General features: G+C 37.9%; 1 protein-coding gene across 1 annotated transcript; it reads right to left on the minus strand.

The window, feature by feature from the left end:
* Positions 1-166: 166 nt before the first annotated feature.
* LOC124639647 (gustatory receptor for sugar taste 43a-like) lies at positions 167-2,484 on the minus strand. The gene is made up of 6 exons (XM_047177088.1): positions 2,343-2,484; positions 1,936-2,052; positions 1,475-1,657; positions 1,108-1,220; positions 585-749; positions 167-214 (listed from the first exon to the last, which is right to left on the minus strand). The coding sequence occupies exons 1-6, from the start codon at positions 2,482-2,484 to the stop codon at positions 167-169; spliced, it is 768 nt and encodes a 255-aa protein (XP_047033044.1).
* Between the last annotated feature and the right edge of the window lie 14,288 nt (positions 2,485-16,772).

Genomic DNA, 16,772 nt, shown 5'->3' on the forward strand with positions numbered 1-16,772 from the left:
GAAAAAAAATTCACAGGTTAGCCCATTTAGTAACAGCACATTTTTTTTATCACAATTTATTGTATAATCAAACAATAGATTGCCGTACATGATAATGTTGATAACCATATTGGCAATGGACCTACATATTTTGCTTATAACACATCCGTCAAAGTTTCTTCTTAGTTTATAGCTGTACAACGACAACCAAGTAGGTTGTGATGCTGCCTAGTATCTGTAAAGAAAATAAAACCTTTAAATATTACTAATAAGTGTTTTTAGTTCTTGAGTGTTGATGCAAAAACCTTAGACAGCTTCACAAGACCGACATTCTAGAAATTATTTATTGTAGACCTTTAAAAACTTTTTCAAAGCTTATTAATACTGCAAATCCGTAAGCCGGTATAATTCGCGATGCTAAAACTCAAAATCTTGAAAATGAATCGAATCAAATGAAAACTAGAAAAAGGACATACGCTACTTTTTGAATGGTCGCGTGAAGTATACGGCAGGAGCAGCTAGTTTTTTATAAATTACATAATTGGTTATTTTATAACTTTCCGAATTAAATGAATGTTACATTTTCAATTTATTATTGTTATTACCGTAACAATGAGCGATCTATTCAAGGAGAACATCTTGAGCGGTGCGTAGGACACCTCGTTGAGGATCAGGTGCTGGTAGAACATCTGCAGCTCAGTTAGGAGGACTCCGTGCTCTGACGGCGTGTAGCGGATCATCTGGCTGATGAGGTGGCGTGTCTGTTCCATCTAGAAGTTTCCGTAAAGCTTAGAGCTCCCACAAAGTTGGGAAACTGGACTAAAGGTGGATTACAATAATCTATCTGTTGATTTGCTTGCTGGAGAATTTGATTTTATTCGTGTGAGCCTCATGTCAAAATTATATCTTCAATAAACGAATCTCTAGATTAAAATTTAAATAATTTTACTATTACTGGTGGCGAAAATCATAACTAACTATAATAACGTTTAATTGTTAACTTATACTAAGATGCTTAAAAATTAGATATCCAATTACTTATTGTAGCTAGGGTTAATTTGTGAAAAGCACAGGCGATTGTTGAACTTGCATTCAGTCAAGGTATGTCTGTTTGATGTTGTTAAATACCTCTTCGTGTGTTCGATGGCACGGTTCTACAATGAGCAATAAGTTGACGAAATGAAGAACAGCCCAGTTTAATTGCAGCAGGGGACTCGAACGATCAGACCTTTCTTTGTTGACTGAAAAAGACAAAAAATGTACCGTTTTTCAACCAGGTTTGATGGCATACGTGATAATTAAAAGAAAATGTAAATATAAAGGATAATAATACATGTTAGAAGTTTTTTTGGATAGAGAAGCGTTACATAAAGAAAAAGAACCCACGCAAGGCTATTAAATACAAATCAATATAATCAACTAATCGTAAATTTCAAACCAAAGAATCCTTCAAAGTACTAGGACATGATAAACACGAAGAGATAACTGAACTCACAGATATTAGTGATGACATGGTACGGCGTGATGACCAGATGCAGAAGCAGGCATAGCATAAGAGCCACCAGGATAAGTCCGTGACTATCATTGACCAGGCGTATGACATCACATATGGAACAATATAGCAACGCTAGACGTCGAATTGTGCTTGGAACCGCCTTTATTGAACTTTTTCTATAACCTGCAATTTGACGGGAATATTATAAATGCAAAGAAAGATGTCTTTTATAAGGACAGAGGACATATTTCTGTTTTCGTTAACAGTAAATACTATATTTATTTTGATATTTAATGATCCTCTCAGACGAATACCGTCCGACCCTGCGGTTTACTTTTCTTCTCGTCTGAAATTGCCTTAGGCCCAATTTTCATCAAAACATAATCGTGCGATTAGAAAAAACTGATCTTTATCATAATTTGAAAACAATAAATTGTACAGTAATCCAAGATACATAATACCTTTGTATACAGCCATGGTATCAACAACGCTGTTGATGGATTTGTTTGGAATGGCTGACCTGTTGGGGTTCATGTTGATGTAGCTGTCGTAGTTTAGCGCACAGTTTGTCAACTCAGCTGTAAATTGGTAATAATTATAAGGTTTAAAGTTACTTTAAGAGCCCCTGCAAACTGCAAACTTTTTGCCGGCCTTTAGTTTGTCGGGCTCATAAATACTGTCAAATCCGCTGGTGGCGGCCAGTCCGCAGTCTGCGAGGGCTCTAAGCTTACAAATACATTAAATGCAATGGTAAAAAATAACATACAGATAGCGTTGAATTATTTTTACACTACCATGTGGAGTTCTTCTTGACAGCTCTTGTTGATATTGTTTATCAGGTCTGACTATTAAAGATTTGTTGACTTACAGCTGTCTAAAATTTCTTGCAGCAGGTTCTTCAAGCAGTTATTCAACATCTGCAGCGAGGTGAGCACAGAGGTCACGGTCTCCGAGAATGTTACCAGGATGACTTGTTGTACTATTGTCGATATGTTGTAAAATATGTACATGCATGATGTTATAACTGGAAAAATTGTTCCATAATATCTCGTAAGGTTCCCCGAAGACTCGGTATATGATGAAGTTTTTAACGAATATAAGAAAAATCACTAAATATCTGTTATAGTATAAATATATTAAAGATCTTCAAAGCCCATAAGGCCATTCAAAGAAAATAATAATGCAATAGACAATAATAATTAATTCAACTCACATACAAACATACAAAAGGAAAGATAAAAACATAAAAAGGATGTAAATGTTAGTATGACGAATGATAAATGAAGAATGGAAGAGGAAAACATAGCTCCGACCCCATATAAATTGAGAATAGAAGGAAGGGTCTTATTACTACGTCTAAAACTTACTTTTTCCATGCTCAGTGATGACTTGGTATATAAATATGCTGTAGTCCACCAGTATGGTGGAGACTACGAAGATCATGGAGCTTACGGCGATCAGCCGGCGATTGGCCTCATTTGAGGGCTCTTCGTGGAACAGGGTTAATCTTAAGTTAATCTGAAAACATACATTGATTGAGCATGATTTGTCTCAAGTGGCAAGACAATAATTCAGCGATTTCTGACTATTTAAAAGGCATATTAACTATTTCTATCTTATGTACATACATTATGAAACGCAATAAACGAAGATAAGTAATTATAACATTCATTGTTCAGGTCAGAATCTCTAAACTATCTTAATTAAAGATTACTTGCATGAGAGCATGTCTATCACTATAGCTAGGCGAATTCTAGCCAGAAAAATCCTGACCTGAATACGATTGACGCTACAATGATTCAAACTGCAACACATTTAGAAGACCCAAAACTGAACACTTATCTTATACACTTTATTCCCACCTCCTCCAACTTAAGCGCGTACACCGTAAGGCACTTCATGCGGCTGATGCCAGTAAAGGCAGCCGCGCAGACGACGATGGCCACGGTAGCCACATCAGCTAGCCACACGATGCGCGTAGAGTTGGTGCGAGTGCGAAACGAGCGCTCCGGCTGGATTAATATGTCGATCGCTATCGTGAATGATGATAGGAACCCTGGGAAGAATTCAGAATTATTAATAGTCCCAAGAACAGGTCTCTTCTTATATAGGAAGGGTTAGGGATAAGTCACCACGCTCGCTCAAGGTGGATCGGTGATTTTAGACGTAGTCACGTTTTCTCAAAACGGTGTCTAAGATACAATTAGAAAGTATAAATATAGAAAAGAGACAGTTATGGGAAGAATCAGCAGAACTTACATTACTTGATAGAGTCTTCATTGCAGCTTATATAATTTCTAAGTACTTCTTTGACTAAAGTGGATGGAAAGGTTCCAAGCTAACACGTTGTTTTCAAGAAAGTGAAAAATCTTGTTATCTGGATTTTGCTTTCGTCAAAAGCTTTGTAATTTTATCTAATGATGCCAATTTAAAAGGCAGGTGTATAAATCTATATATCTATATATCTATCTATACATATAATAAATCTGTAGAAAAGTAATTTTTGAACATTGAAGAAATTGACAAAAAAAATAGCCAGCATTTTAAAGCATAACTAACAGAACCCATTTCCATCATTTTTGTAATTTTTGTCTGTTTGTCTGTTTGTTCGCGATTCACGTAAAATCTACGAATTAAATGCAGACAATGCTTATATACAAAAATTCTACGTAACTTGGGGTATCACTTAGTTTTTGTTTCATCGAAATCGATTCACTCTATCAAAAGATATGATTAATTTTGTGAATTCAAGATGTAAAATATTACGACACGCAATCTATTTGCCAAAACTGTACATTTGAATGTTGTACTTATATTAGTTGATCGGCCTATTATCAGGCCTCTGTCACTCGACGTACTTGCGCGCGATAAATGCCTACCGCTCGCTGGGTTACCGGTAGCCCCACGCGGCACAGGGCTTTCGACAGCCGCTCGCGACGCGCGCGTTTTATGTTGATTATTTTTATTTGTGAACATGACGACCTCTGGCCAGTTATGTGCTGTGCTTGGTTGCAGATCAAGTAAAAGAAAAAAATATAAAGCTTTCGTTTTTCCGTTTACCTAGAGATGTAGACAGGTCAGTTATTGTTTATTTTTTATTTGGTTTTTAAAATTATCTAATAAACTGAAGAATTATTTTGATTTGTGTAGGTGAATATGTGACTATTTTAGGAAAATATAAAGGTTTCCTATTATACAAGGTGTTGATTTGCATTTGTGCCATACTTCAGGAGGAGGTCATAAAATACGTAAATAATCGATTGGAATTACAGTGGACGGGAAATAGCTAATATGTACTGCTTTTTTTGTCATTGTAATGTCGTAGTATTTCAGAAGTAATCCAATTTTATGAATGAAAATTATGACTAATCGTTGCGTATGCTTTGTGTTTGCGTTTGTGTGAGGGCGCAGCACGGTTTAAAGGCCAGTAACACACGCCTCAAGTTCAAATACGGTTAGATGACATTGACGGAATTCCGAAAAAAAAAAAAAAATACGTACCAATTTTTTTGTTGATTTGGGTCGAGAATCATTAGCATAATTACGTCCTTGACTATGGCACGGATGCAAATCAACAGCTTGTATATGTATAGGCATTTGGAAATATTTTATACCTGAATATACATAGGTTTCGATTTTTTTAAGTTAAAATACTTATCTTCTTTGTCATTTTAAAAATAAGCGACTTACTTTAGATACTTAAATTATAGAGATACTTATACCTTATACTTACAATGATTACCGAGTTTTGTAGCTAAAAACATTTCGAGTATAAGTAGGTATAGTTCTCGTCCAACTAAATGGTGGCTTGGAACATTGCATATATCGCTGCGCAGAAACCAATTTTGGGTAAGTAGGTATGTATCAGCGGTCAGCGGTGTTATGCCAGGGGTAATAGGTAAGTATAGAATACTTACGTGTTCTGTGCTCGAAAAGTAGTTGGGCACCTCCATTGATTCGGGAAGTCAGTTACAAATAAGCGTAACTTTTGTTCCCTATTTAATTGTAAGAGGCAACCCTACGCTCGCTGTCGGCACGGTCGCGGTCACTGAACTGTGCGCTATCGCATTGAAATAACAATCGAGCGCTGGAGTTTTTAAGGTTCATTTTATAACGCAGCTATGAATTTGTAGGTAGTTTGGAAACTTGTAGGTGCTTATAACAGTAGGTATGGACTTTTTTGTATGGAGTGATTTATCTGTTACGTAGTAACTATTATATAATCTGTGCTATTATTATCAATCTTTACACAGAAAATCACACCTTTATAAGTAACTTCGGAAGAAAAAAAAAATGAAAATTTTGTTTAGCCAAGGTTAAAGTAGCTCCATCTGTGGTAAATAAAATACATCAAATTTGTCAAAGGAGCGAGGTGGTAAATGACAATATTACCATACATTCTTTATAGAGGATTATTATTTCAACAGATGGAGTTGTGTATTTTCCGTAATTCACCATATTTTAACACGTAGTGTAATTTTTCGATAGACATTTCAATAGTGTTTGTCAGTTTGCCGTGCCACATCAAAATCCAACTATAATTATTACCTTGATGAAAAGAAAATTGATAGTTCTCAGCCAAATTTAAAACGGTGCCATCTAAATTATTTTTTGAACATTATGTCAAAAATGATGATTTTAGTGGAACAATTAATTATCATTTAAAGTTACAGATGGAGTTCATATCAGGATTTTTTCATAAACATAGTTTAGCTTATCTTCCACTAATGTGGTGGCCTTAAAACAAATTACTTTGAGTGAGTAGTATTAAGTAGACCTTAATTATTTTTTCTGATGCAAAATATGTAAACTTAATCCTAGAAGAAATGAGGATCTATCTCTCGCAAGCGCTGCTAAGCGTGAGGTAGAAGCCCAGATACAAAGAGCAGATAAGAAATGGGAGCTCTCTCTATTTAATACCATACACACGTAAAATGCTTTATGCGTCTGAAAACGTACAAATTACGCGCCGCATTCCAGAGACATGCTTACTTTCAACTTCTGATCGCAAATACACTGTTCACGATCACGAACAGTCTCAGTAAGACCCGAGCCAAGTCTAAAAACCCTAAAAAACACCTTTTATATAAAACTACGTTTGATGTCATTTAATCACAAAGACAGAATTGTTCTCTGTTGCAAATCCTATCCACCTATATCCTATCCTAATCCAGAATGCATTGCAGGTGTGCATTGCGCAAAAACCAATGGTATCCTATTCGAGAAGTCAAAAGAGTTGACCTGCCAACGTCAGCAACGTGTAGCTTCTGCGCTAAGCAAGTGTTCTTAATAGTACCATCAGAATTACATTCATCGTGAATAAATTTTCAGAAACCACAATAACAGTAGGAGCCAAAGCGTATTATCGCTTCATAGAGCTCTGATTGGCCCCAGGTGACCAAGTCAGGTCTGATTTGTTCGTTCATCAGATCTTTGAAAGTGTTTCGGTGGATACTTACTGTCGTCCTGTTTACGTGTGACACAAAATATGGTATATAAACGTCCTCCGCAAGAGCGAAATTTTCCCGGTGTGCGGTAGTGACGCACAGTATACAACACTTATGTTTCTTTTGATTTGCTGGCTCCACCAAGAAATGACAAATTGCGAGCGTACATTCTGAAAATCTTGGCAAAACTGCAGGTTTCAAGTACGAACACATGAAGTGGACTCTCACAGATACGTACATTTTGCCTATTCGTGAACTAATGCAAACATTTCGGTGGAGTCCCGGCTTAGGCCACCACATTAGGCGTGCGCGATCCTCGGGCGTGTGAGTAGCGCGGGCGCCGCGCGTGCGTCTCGAGCGCGTTGCGTGAGCGTCGCGTTTTGCTGCCCTGCGGCATTTGCAGCGCGCTCGCGGCGCGCACGCGCCGCTCTCCTTGACGTTTAACTGCTAAGGCGTTTAGCGGGCGGCGGGGATAGCGGGCGAAGGGGTAAGAACGCAACTCGAGCGCCGCGTGCTCGCAACGAGCGCGTCGCTTGCACTCTTCACACATGCCGCAGGGCAGCAAAACGCGACGTTCACGCAGCGCGCTCGCGACACCCGCGCTACTCACACGCCCGGGGATCGCGCTCGCCTAATGTGGGGTCAGCCTTACCATAGTGAGTAAGTGAAAGTATCCTACCCTATGCGCCTGCTGATGATGATGACTCATTTTATCATCCATCCAGCTATTCCCCAACTATGTTGGTGTTGGCTTCCAGTCACCGAATCTGTTTGAGTACCAATATTTTGCTTGGAGCGACTAACTATCTACTTGTCTTCAATCCAGTCAACTACACAAGACGATATCCATGGTAAGACTGACAGACTTTCTGGCTTCTGGTTAGTCGCAGCAGCTGCAGAAAATGTACAAATGACAGCTTTGTCAGACTCAAAGCATATAGACATAGATTATAGCTGTTTCCTGTGAAAATTACTTACGCACCATACGTAATAATTTTCCAAATTGGCTGACTAGATCCAGAGATATTCACAACGTCACAAACTTTACTTCTTTTGTTTAGATAAATGGTCACATCCACAACACAACCTTGATCAATGAATCTATGCGACTGCTAAGTGATAATCCTAATTATACTGTCACGTGAAAGAATGCACCTACGGGATAAGTAGTATTTTGACTATTCTATATTGCCCACGCAGACGAAGTTGCGGGCAACAGCTAGTACATATAATAAATCTGTAAAAAAACTGTGTCTGTACATTGAATATATTAAAAAAAAAAATAATTGGGTGGGGTTTAGAAACAGTAATGGAGCACAAATCCAAAAAAAAATTATATCTGTTTGTCTGTTTGTTTGTACACGCTAATCTTCCGAACTACTGAACGGATTTCAATGTTTTTTTCTTTGATGTATCAGTATCAAGCCTGGTCAACATATAGGCTATAATTTATCTTCGAAACTTGAAGACCTGATGCAGAACTCCAACAGACCAACAAAACTATAAGAGATACAAAAATGGTGCCGTGGCAAAAATTGTTTCATGTGATGGGCATTTTCAGCTGAGATAATAAATTGTAAGTTCTGGAACACCTGATGTGGAACCCCAAGAGCCCAGCTTCTCTGTACCATATACAGGTATGACGTTTTAGCAAAAGTTGTTCAATTTGATAAGCACTTTCTATTGACTTATACAAATTGAAGATCTAAAACATCTGATGTGGAACTCCAGGGGCGCAGCTAGACTATAGCATATAGAGGTATGACGTTTTACCAAAAGTTGTTCAATCTGATGAGCACTCTTTATTGACGTATAAACATCGAAGATCTGGAACACCTGATGTGGAACTTCAAGAGCAATACTACACTAGAAATGTATAGAAATGAATGTTATGAAATAGGTATGGTGAATCAAAAAAAGTAATTAGTCCGTCTTTTAGATAACCCTAAAATAATGGACACGTGTTTTTCTTTTCTCTCTCACACAAACAAATAATAACGAAAATACAACAACGCTTGAATTTCGTGTTAAGTCACTGCTTAGTACAAATTTTACATACCTAGACGTGGCGTCACGAGCCCCCACTCTCCGACTTTGTTGCGTTATATCTCATTATTATTTTGTATGTCTCTTCCAGACCTCGGGACTACAGAGTTCCGAATTTTTGGGAGGCAAACGTGGGGCCGAAGCCAACACGCTGAAGCCCTTTTGAGACAACTTTAATGAAATGGTGACACAAAACCGACGATTATCCCTTTAAACACTATAGAAATGAACCCAAGGACAATCCCCGGTGGACGTCGTTAAAAAAAAAGACAATCCCCGGTTCTGTGCTAAACTATTGCTAACTATGGAGGAAAACTACTTGGGCTATTGTGATGGGATGTTAGTGGATGACAATGTATTAGGTACCTACATGTAAAAATGGCAGGTGGAGACTCGCCACCTCACTTACTGGGCCCCCGGGAACCAGTCACTGAATAGCAACAAGAGGGCAACAGGGACATGAGCGGCTGAAGGGTGAGGATACCTCGGCGGACTTTAAACGCAGATTACGCGCTCCCTTTGCTTACCACGAGGCACCTACCCTCCGAGCGGAGAGAGAGGAGAAGAACTCAGTATATATAGCCCCGCGGGGTCGCTACTCCCTGTCATCAGCCTCAGATGTCCTGCGGTGCCTATATCTCATTATTATTGTCGTTATTATCTCAAGAGCCTTTGTCCCAATTATGTTAGGGTCGACTTCCAGTCACGATGCAACTGAGTACCAGTGTTTTACAAGGAGCGACTGCCTATCTGACCTCCACAACCCGGTTACCCGCTCAACCCAACACCCCTTGGTAAGACTTACTGGCTTCTGACTACCCATAACGACTGCCAAGAATGTTCAATGACAGCCGGAACCTTCAGTTTAACATCCCCTCCAAATAACGGTCATTGGTATCCAAAATATACGTAGAAAGTACATACGAACTTAGAAAAGTTGCATTGGCAGGCACTTGCCAGACCTGTACTGGGATTCTATAAAACTCGATCAACAACTCGCATTTCACTTCGATTCGTAATGTCATTTCATACTTTAGGGGAGGTAGGGGAGGGATGGGCACTTTTTCACAATTTATTGCATAAAAAATCAGATTTTACAGATCATTATCAACTTTTATTGCCATTTCTTATATTCGGCTAGATATAATGAAAGAGCTTTCCTAAAAATTACAATCAGTTTCAACATTACGAGATATTTAAACGGTTTTATTTAGCTCACCCCGTTTGTTTTATTATTTATTCTTGGATCAAATTTAGTAATTCAAATTTCACCCTCTTCCTGTCAACCGATTGGTCTGAAATTTTGTATACACCTTTAATTAAATCCAATATGGCCGCCGGCACAAAATGGCACAGCCCCCTCAATATGGGTATCAAATGAAAGGGCTACACAAGTAGAATACTGTCAGCAACCCCAGCGGGGCGCAACAGGGCCAAGGCCTGCCTGCACGTCGATTCTATAAAATTCGAACAACAACTCGCATTTCACTTCGCTATTCACTCTCACTTCGCATTCGATTCAGAACGACCTTGATTTTGCATTCTGTAAACATCACCTAATCACTTGCGAAGTGAAGTGAGCTCGACATCGACCAATGCTGTGCTAGTGACTTCCCCACTCGACAAAATGTCAACCGAGATTAATCAGTTTTTAATTTTATCAGTTTTGACACAGAATTTTAGCTAAATATGATGTTTTAGTTATAATTTGTTATTGTAAGGAATTTGAGGCAGCTTTTAAGTATAAAATAAACAGAAATCTCTAAATTCGTGCTGTGAATATAATCTATGCTTACCCTACGAAAAAAAATACTGACAGCGCCAATACCATTATTAATCTGTGGACAATATTTTCTTCTCTTCTGTCATAGAGGAAAGTAATATATCGGGTATCTTCTGTCTTCATATTGTGTTTAAGCTTGTTTGTTTTCGCCGGTTTTCGCCGTAATTGTGATAAAATCATGAAGTAATTTTATATTGACATCACACAAATGTCGACCGAACCGGGAATCGAACCCAAGACCTCTGGTTCAGCAATCCGGCATAGTTAATTGTGGCTGACTTAGTAATTTAGAAGCCAACATACATTTTTGGGCCGAATAATGATAATAAAAAGAAGTCTATTTAATTAGCACCCATTAATTATGACGTGAACGCCAAAGCCCATTCACGAAGTTTCGCCTTCGTAATTGACCTAAAGCTAAATCGGCGTTGGATGGTAAATCTCTAGTTTGCCTCCTTGTTGCTTCAGCAATTATTTCAAGCTCTTCTACTCTTTCTTCCTCGGAAATAGAGATTGCCGGAATTCCCGCGCGATTGCACATGTTGTGCAAAACACAACATGCAATTACTATTTTTGCAACTACATCTGCATGGTAGTCGAGTACTCTGTGTACTAATAAGCACCTAAATCGTCCTTTTAGGAGGCCTATTGTTCTCTCAACTGAGTTGCGAGCAGTTGAATGACGCTTATTGTAATAAGCTTCAGGGGAATTCTCTTCAGCGCCACTAATTGGCGTCATGAGGTAGGCACGCTGAGCATATCCTGAATCACCTGAAAAAAAAATAACTATGTAGTTTTTATACTTAGTAATTAGGCTTATATTCTGAAGCAGGGTCAGGAAAGGATCTACTTACCGAGCAAAACTACTTCTTCACCAGCATTTGTTAATGCCTCTAAATGGTCTTTGATAGCACTATAATTAAAAATGAAGCTATCGTGAGTAGCTCCTCCATATGTGGGATCCACGTGTAAAATATTTAAATCTGCATCTGTTATCTGAAAAAGAAATAAAATTACAATGACTCTATTATACCTAATTATAATTGATTACAACATTGAAATCCATTTTACCAATTGCACATTTCTTGCATGGTAGCCTTTGCGGCAGTAAAACCGTTCTTCGTTCTCTGCTGGTCTCTTCATTGCCACCAGAGTGCCATCAATACAGCCTATGGTGGCTGGAAACCCAAACCTTTTGTAGAACCTGTAATTTACAATAATCACTAACATGATCAACTGTAAAAATAAAAGGGTCAGTTTAATTATAATAATATTAAAATTATATTATATCTAGGTACTAACCTTTCTTTTAAAATTTGCCTTTCTTGCTGATTTTGAGGAAACCTTATATATTTTTTTACTACGGCCGGATTGTTCAGAGCTTCCACTACTTCATTTATGCAACGAGATGCAGACGGTTGCGATAAATAAGTTCTGATGCCCTCTTTAATAACCTTCTGGTAACTGCCACTAGCCAAGAATGATAAAGTACATAGTATCTGTGAAACAATAAATCAATAAAAAATGTAATACCTACTTTATCTGGATTTAGTGAAAACAAAATTGAGACCAATTTGGTTATTTTCATGCTTAAGAGAATACCAATATTATAACTGAAGTACAGAGGCTTTTGAAAACATATCAGCTGGCGGGGAAACCACATAAAGGGAATACTCCTTATTAAGAACTAAGTGTTTTTCTTATTATTGTGTGCTTGATTACAATTTTTCAACTATAAACTGTGTCAATACTTACTTTTACACGAGTTGTAAGTCCTTTGCCTCGACGTTTTGTGGGCTTTATCAGGAGCAGTAAATCAGACTCCAGTTGGTCAATTAGCTCCTTTGACAATCTATATATGCTCACATAGTCATCATCGCGAGTTAATAAAGGTAAACTACGAATTCTAGCAGATTGTTGACGCTTTTCTAAATTATCTAAAGCATGAGCTTCTTCTAATAAAGATTTAAGCAAAAACATTCTAGCCATCGTTAAATGTAGGCACTTAATCACTTTAAAACACTTAGAACTTTATTTAAACACTATTTTAAATATAATAGTCTCTAGATCAAGTTGGCAACGGTACCTGAAACAAGATTCTATAAAGGATTTTTCGCGCAGATTTATAACCTCACAAATTTTCACTGACGAAGAAAAGCCTCCCTACCATAGAGAGCATTGGACACTTTTGACTTAGTTTATGAAAAAAAAATCGGTAAAAAAACTTTTAAGTTAAACGGTTTTATCTTATGTGCACTGAAAACTAGAAAATAAAAAATAGTTACTTACCTGTCAACCTACGTAGGTGGTCCCGGTCATATTAGACTAAAATAAAAACGTGGGGCCCATTAACTATTGCTGTAGTACTCTCTTCTAAAGGTATAATAGGTGTGGATTGCATCGACTTACTATAATTGTAACTGGAGATTTTGACAATCAATAATTAATAATAGAAAATACACATACCTTTCATTAGTTTTCTCTTTATAACGATCCGAAACCGCAACAAAATATTTAAGTAGTTTTACGAGTGTTTGTTCTTGACAACTCACAGAAATGACAGATAGTCTATGGATGAACACCGTTACCAGTCGGTAACGTAAACTACCCAATTAAAAAAAAACAAAACTATGATCAGAAATCAGAATAAAAGGACCCCCCTTTTATTCTGATTTGATCATGTCTCCCAACTGCCCATCTCTCCCCTACCTCCCCCATAGATAGACAGATTTTGACAAATCTGTCAAAATCTCGACTTTGATTTAGTTCAACTTGTCAACACGCTCGATAGTGAAGCGCTAGTGTAGTTTGACAATGTCAATCACGAAACTTTAAGGTAGAATTCCGTGGGTCGCGATTGTCGCAGCCGCGCGCGACAAAAGTCAACCTATGAAAATGTATGGCACCGCTGCCGAGGGCTGCGACAGTCGCGCGCGGACGACGAATTTCGTGAGCCGCTCGCGGCCGTACGCTTCTCAACATGGTCTAGCGCTTAATAACATCTATAGAATTTTAGTAAAACCAGAATTAAATTTTTGACAATGCCGCGAGCAGCTTACGAAATTCGTCGGCCGCGCGCGACTGTCACGGGCCTCGACAACGGTGCCATACATTTTCAAAGGTTGACTATTGTCGCGTCCACGGAATTCTACCTTTAGATCGAAGTCGAAGTGAGAGTGATGTCGAAGTGAGTTGTGATATTTTATAGAATCGACATGCTGGAATCAAAGACGCACGCTCATACTTGAGAGATTGGTTCTCTACCCACTAAACCACCACGACTTCCACTAAGTCACCACGAATTTGTCATCTATTTAATGTTTTTTTACGTAATAATACGTGTAATATTTTTGCCACACACAACTTAAATGCGGACTAATTAGAATCACTACTTTTATCCCTATTGTCACGTCTATTGCGGTACGCTGAGAACTGATTCTCAGCGTTTTGTTTAGTCTGCTGTGCTTTTGCTGTTAAAGTACAAAAATTAAATATATGGAACGTTTCTAATGGTTATGCGTATTCCGTTGTTTTCAAGTCAACGGGCCCTTAAAATTCAATATCAGACTTTTCAGAATTTTGATTTTGCTGACCCCGTAGTCGCTGGCATAAGGGACAGGATCCGCGTACGAAGTCGCGGGCAGAAGCTAGTAATAAATAAGCTCAAGAAATGGAAATTCTATGAAAGTAGGTAGTCGCAGCTGACTATACTTTGGCTTTTGGTGGTGTTTAAAACACAATGTATTTTTATCTATGGATTCTTTTAAATTGGACAATCCTGGCTGCCGTGCGACAACAACAAATAAAACACGTGACGAACGGGGACGGTACCGAAATACTCGACAAGTCACACGGTTGCCGTACCGCAGCCACAAGATATAAAACCTCCAATTAGAAAGAACTCTAGGAATAGACCAAATAACTCACACAGACAAAAAGACAGCGCCTTCCCGTAGCAGTTGGCAGCTCGTGAGGTGCGTATGTACCAGCCGCCGTGCGTTCTTCTGAAGCTGAGGGGAGCTACTCCAGCGATCTGCGACATCCTCAGCATCATGCTGAGCGTGCCCGTGACTACGCATTCCGTGTCGGGGTATGTGCTCATCTTGAGGAACTGGGAAATAATAAGTAGTTTGGTTCTACTTATTCAAACGTAGTAAGAAAGCTTAAGTTCTTTTGTTTTTTTAAATGATCGTTGAAGTTGATTGAAAGGGGACACAGCTTTTTATCGCCTGGATTCAAAAATTCTCTCATTATGCTTAGAAATTATTATCTTCGATGTATTTTTAAACGTGAATGTTGTAGAAAACTGATATAATTCTGGCGTTTGTTATATAGTAACTGTATAGTAGTTGGCTACTAGTCTTCCTCAATTAATTACCTACTCGGTTGCTTCAAAAGGATCTACTCAGCTACAGTTGCAGGACTTAAGTAATAAAAGTTATTGTTACACAATAAATCAAATTAGGTAATCTTAAGCCCGATCTAAAAATCAAGACTGTTAACAATTCGTCTTTATTTACCAAAGACTAAGATTCGAAAACGGAGGATAAGAAATGATTTTTTTATTGTTTGGCAAGGATAAGTTGTCTAGTTGAAGTTATTTATTCGTTAAGAGCTTCGAGTACACGCATGTGGCATACCTTGGCCATACCTTTCTTTCACCTCCTAAAATTGGTTTCAGCGCGGTGATTCGTGAAATGTTCCGTGACATCGTGAAACGTGAAATCAACAAGATTTATTTTTTTTTACTGCCCACTAACATTGTTCTTGGAAATTAAAGATCATTAATTAAACTTAATTATTTAGTGAAGTGACAATTAAATTGTTTGTTCAATACCTACTATTATTTGAACGAAAATCATTTGTTTTCATTAATGATGGATTGTCATAACATATTTCTCACTTGTGTTTAATGGGGTGCGGGAGACACACCCTTAATTTGCATAATAAGTTAAATTGATTGGAAAGTACTAAAGGCACATGATCATATCAAATGATAATCATTAATTAATTTCATTTTACCTACGTAATAATCAAAAATCTTTCAGACATTCATCCTCACTGAGATTAGCGATGTTCTTTATTCTTAATGTACCTAAGTAAACATGATATTAGAATGTCAGAATGGTGTCAATAGTTGCCTGTTGCCAGTTTTATCCCGGTGCAGGAAGAATTTTCTTTTGGACGCGAGTGGAGTCACTGGGAACAGCTATTTAAGACAAACCGTCGATCCACAAAAACTTACAAACGTTTGTTGAACACTTGTCTTAAAATGTGGATAATGAATCTTCATTATCCACATGACGTTGAAATAAGGTCCGTTTAGCAGCCACTTTTTTTAGACAAGTGTTCCAACAGATGTTTAAGCATATGTAGAAAGGCTGAACATTTTTGTTTCCAATAACGACATAGGTACGACGACATCAACAATCTAGACATCTATATAATTACTAGCCACTTGTTTACGTGGCTCACAATGTTTGGTAACCCCGTGAAATTTTCCAATACGTAATTGATTACGGGGATTAGATAAACAAATTGGGATAAATGGGTATCCTTTATTGCTTTTTGGACATCCCCAATTTCGTCCAGGATGGTTGCTAGGTGACTTTTAATGGAAGAATCTTATATAGACGACATATGTTATGTGCCCTTACAGGTCCAAAATTTTCCAACTCAAACGATAGATTTCCGGGATAGGTCTCGGAAGAGATAGGGCGTGACAACCCAGACATCTACCATTGGGACAGGTGGGCTCGTTCGGAGAATCGAGAAACGTAGAGATAAGATTGAACTGCCGTATGTCAAGCAAACCAGATAAATACTTTTACACGTTTTAATTGATTCAATAAAACCACCATTCTTATTTTATATATTTTTTCCAGAAAACCAAACACCATTATAACAATAATGAAAAAGAAAAATAAATCAAAAAGTGTTGCTTTAAATTCATCCCAAGCTTGGCAGTTTCATAGGCCTCATCACAGCTTGAAAAGTTCCCATAAACATCTGAGTTTCACCA

The sequence above is a fragment of the Helicoverpa zea genome, chromosome 19 (genome assembly GCF_022581195.2).
Source record: "Helicoverpa zea isolate HzStark_Cry1AcR chromosome 19, ilHelZeax1.1, whole genome shotgun sequence".
Classification (NCBI taxonomy): domain Eukaryota; kingdom Metazoa; phylum Arthropoda; class Insecta; order Lepidoptera; family Noctuidae; genus Helicoverpa; species Helicoverpa zea.

Excerpts from the sequence above, each read along its gene's own strand:
- LOC124639647 (XM_047177088.1), bottom strand. The coding sequence starts at position 2,484 with ATGTACATATTTTACAACATATCGACAATAGTACAACAAGTCATCCTG. Across the intron at positions 750-1,107 it reads GCCATCGAACACACGAAGAG|ATGGAACAGACACGCCACCT; the intron begins GTATTTAACAAC and ends GGAAACTTCTAG. Across the intron at positions 215-584 it reads ATAGATCGCTCATTGTTACG|ATACTAGGCAGCATCACAAC; the intron begins GTAATAACAATA and ends TTTTCTTTACAG.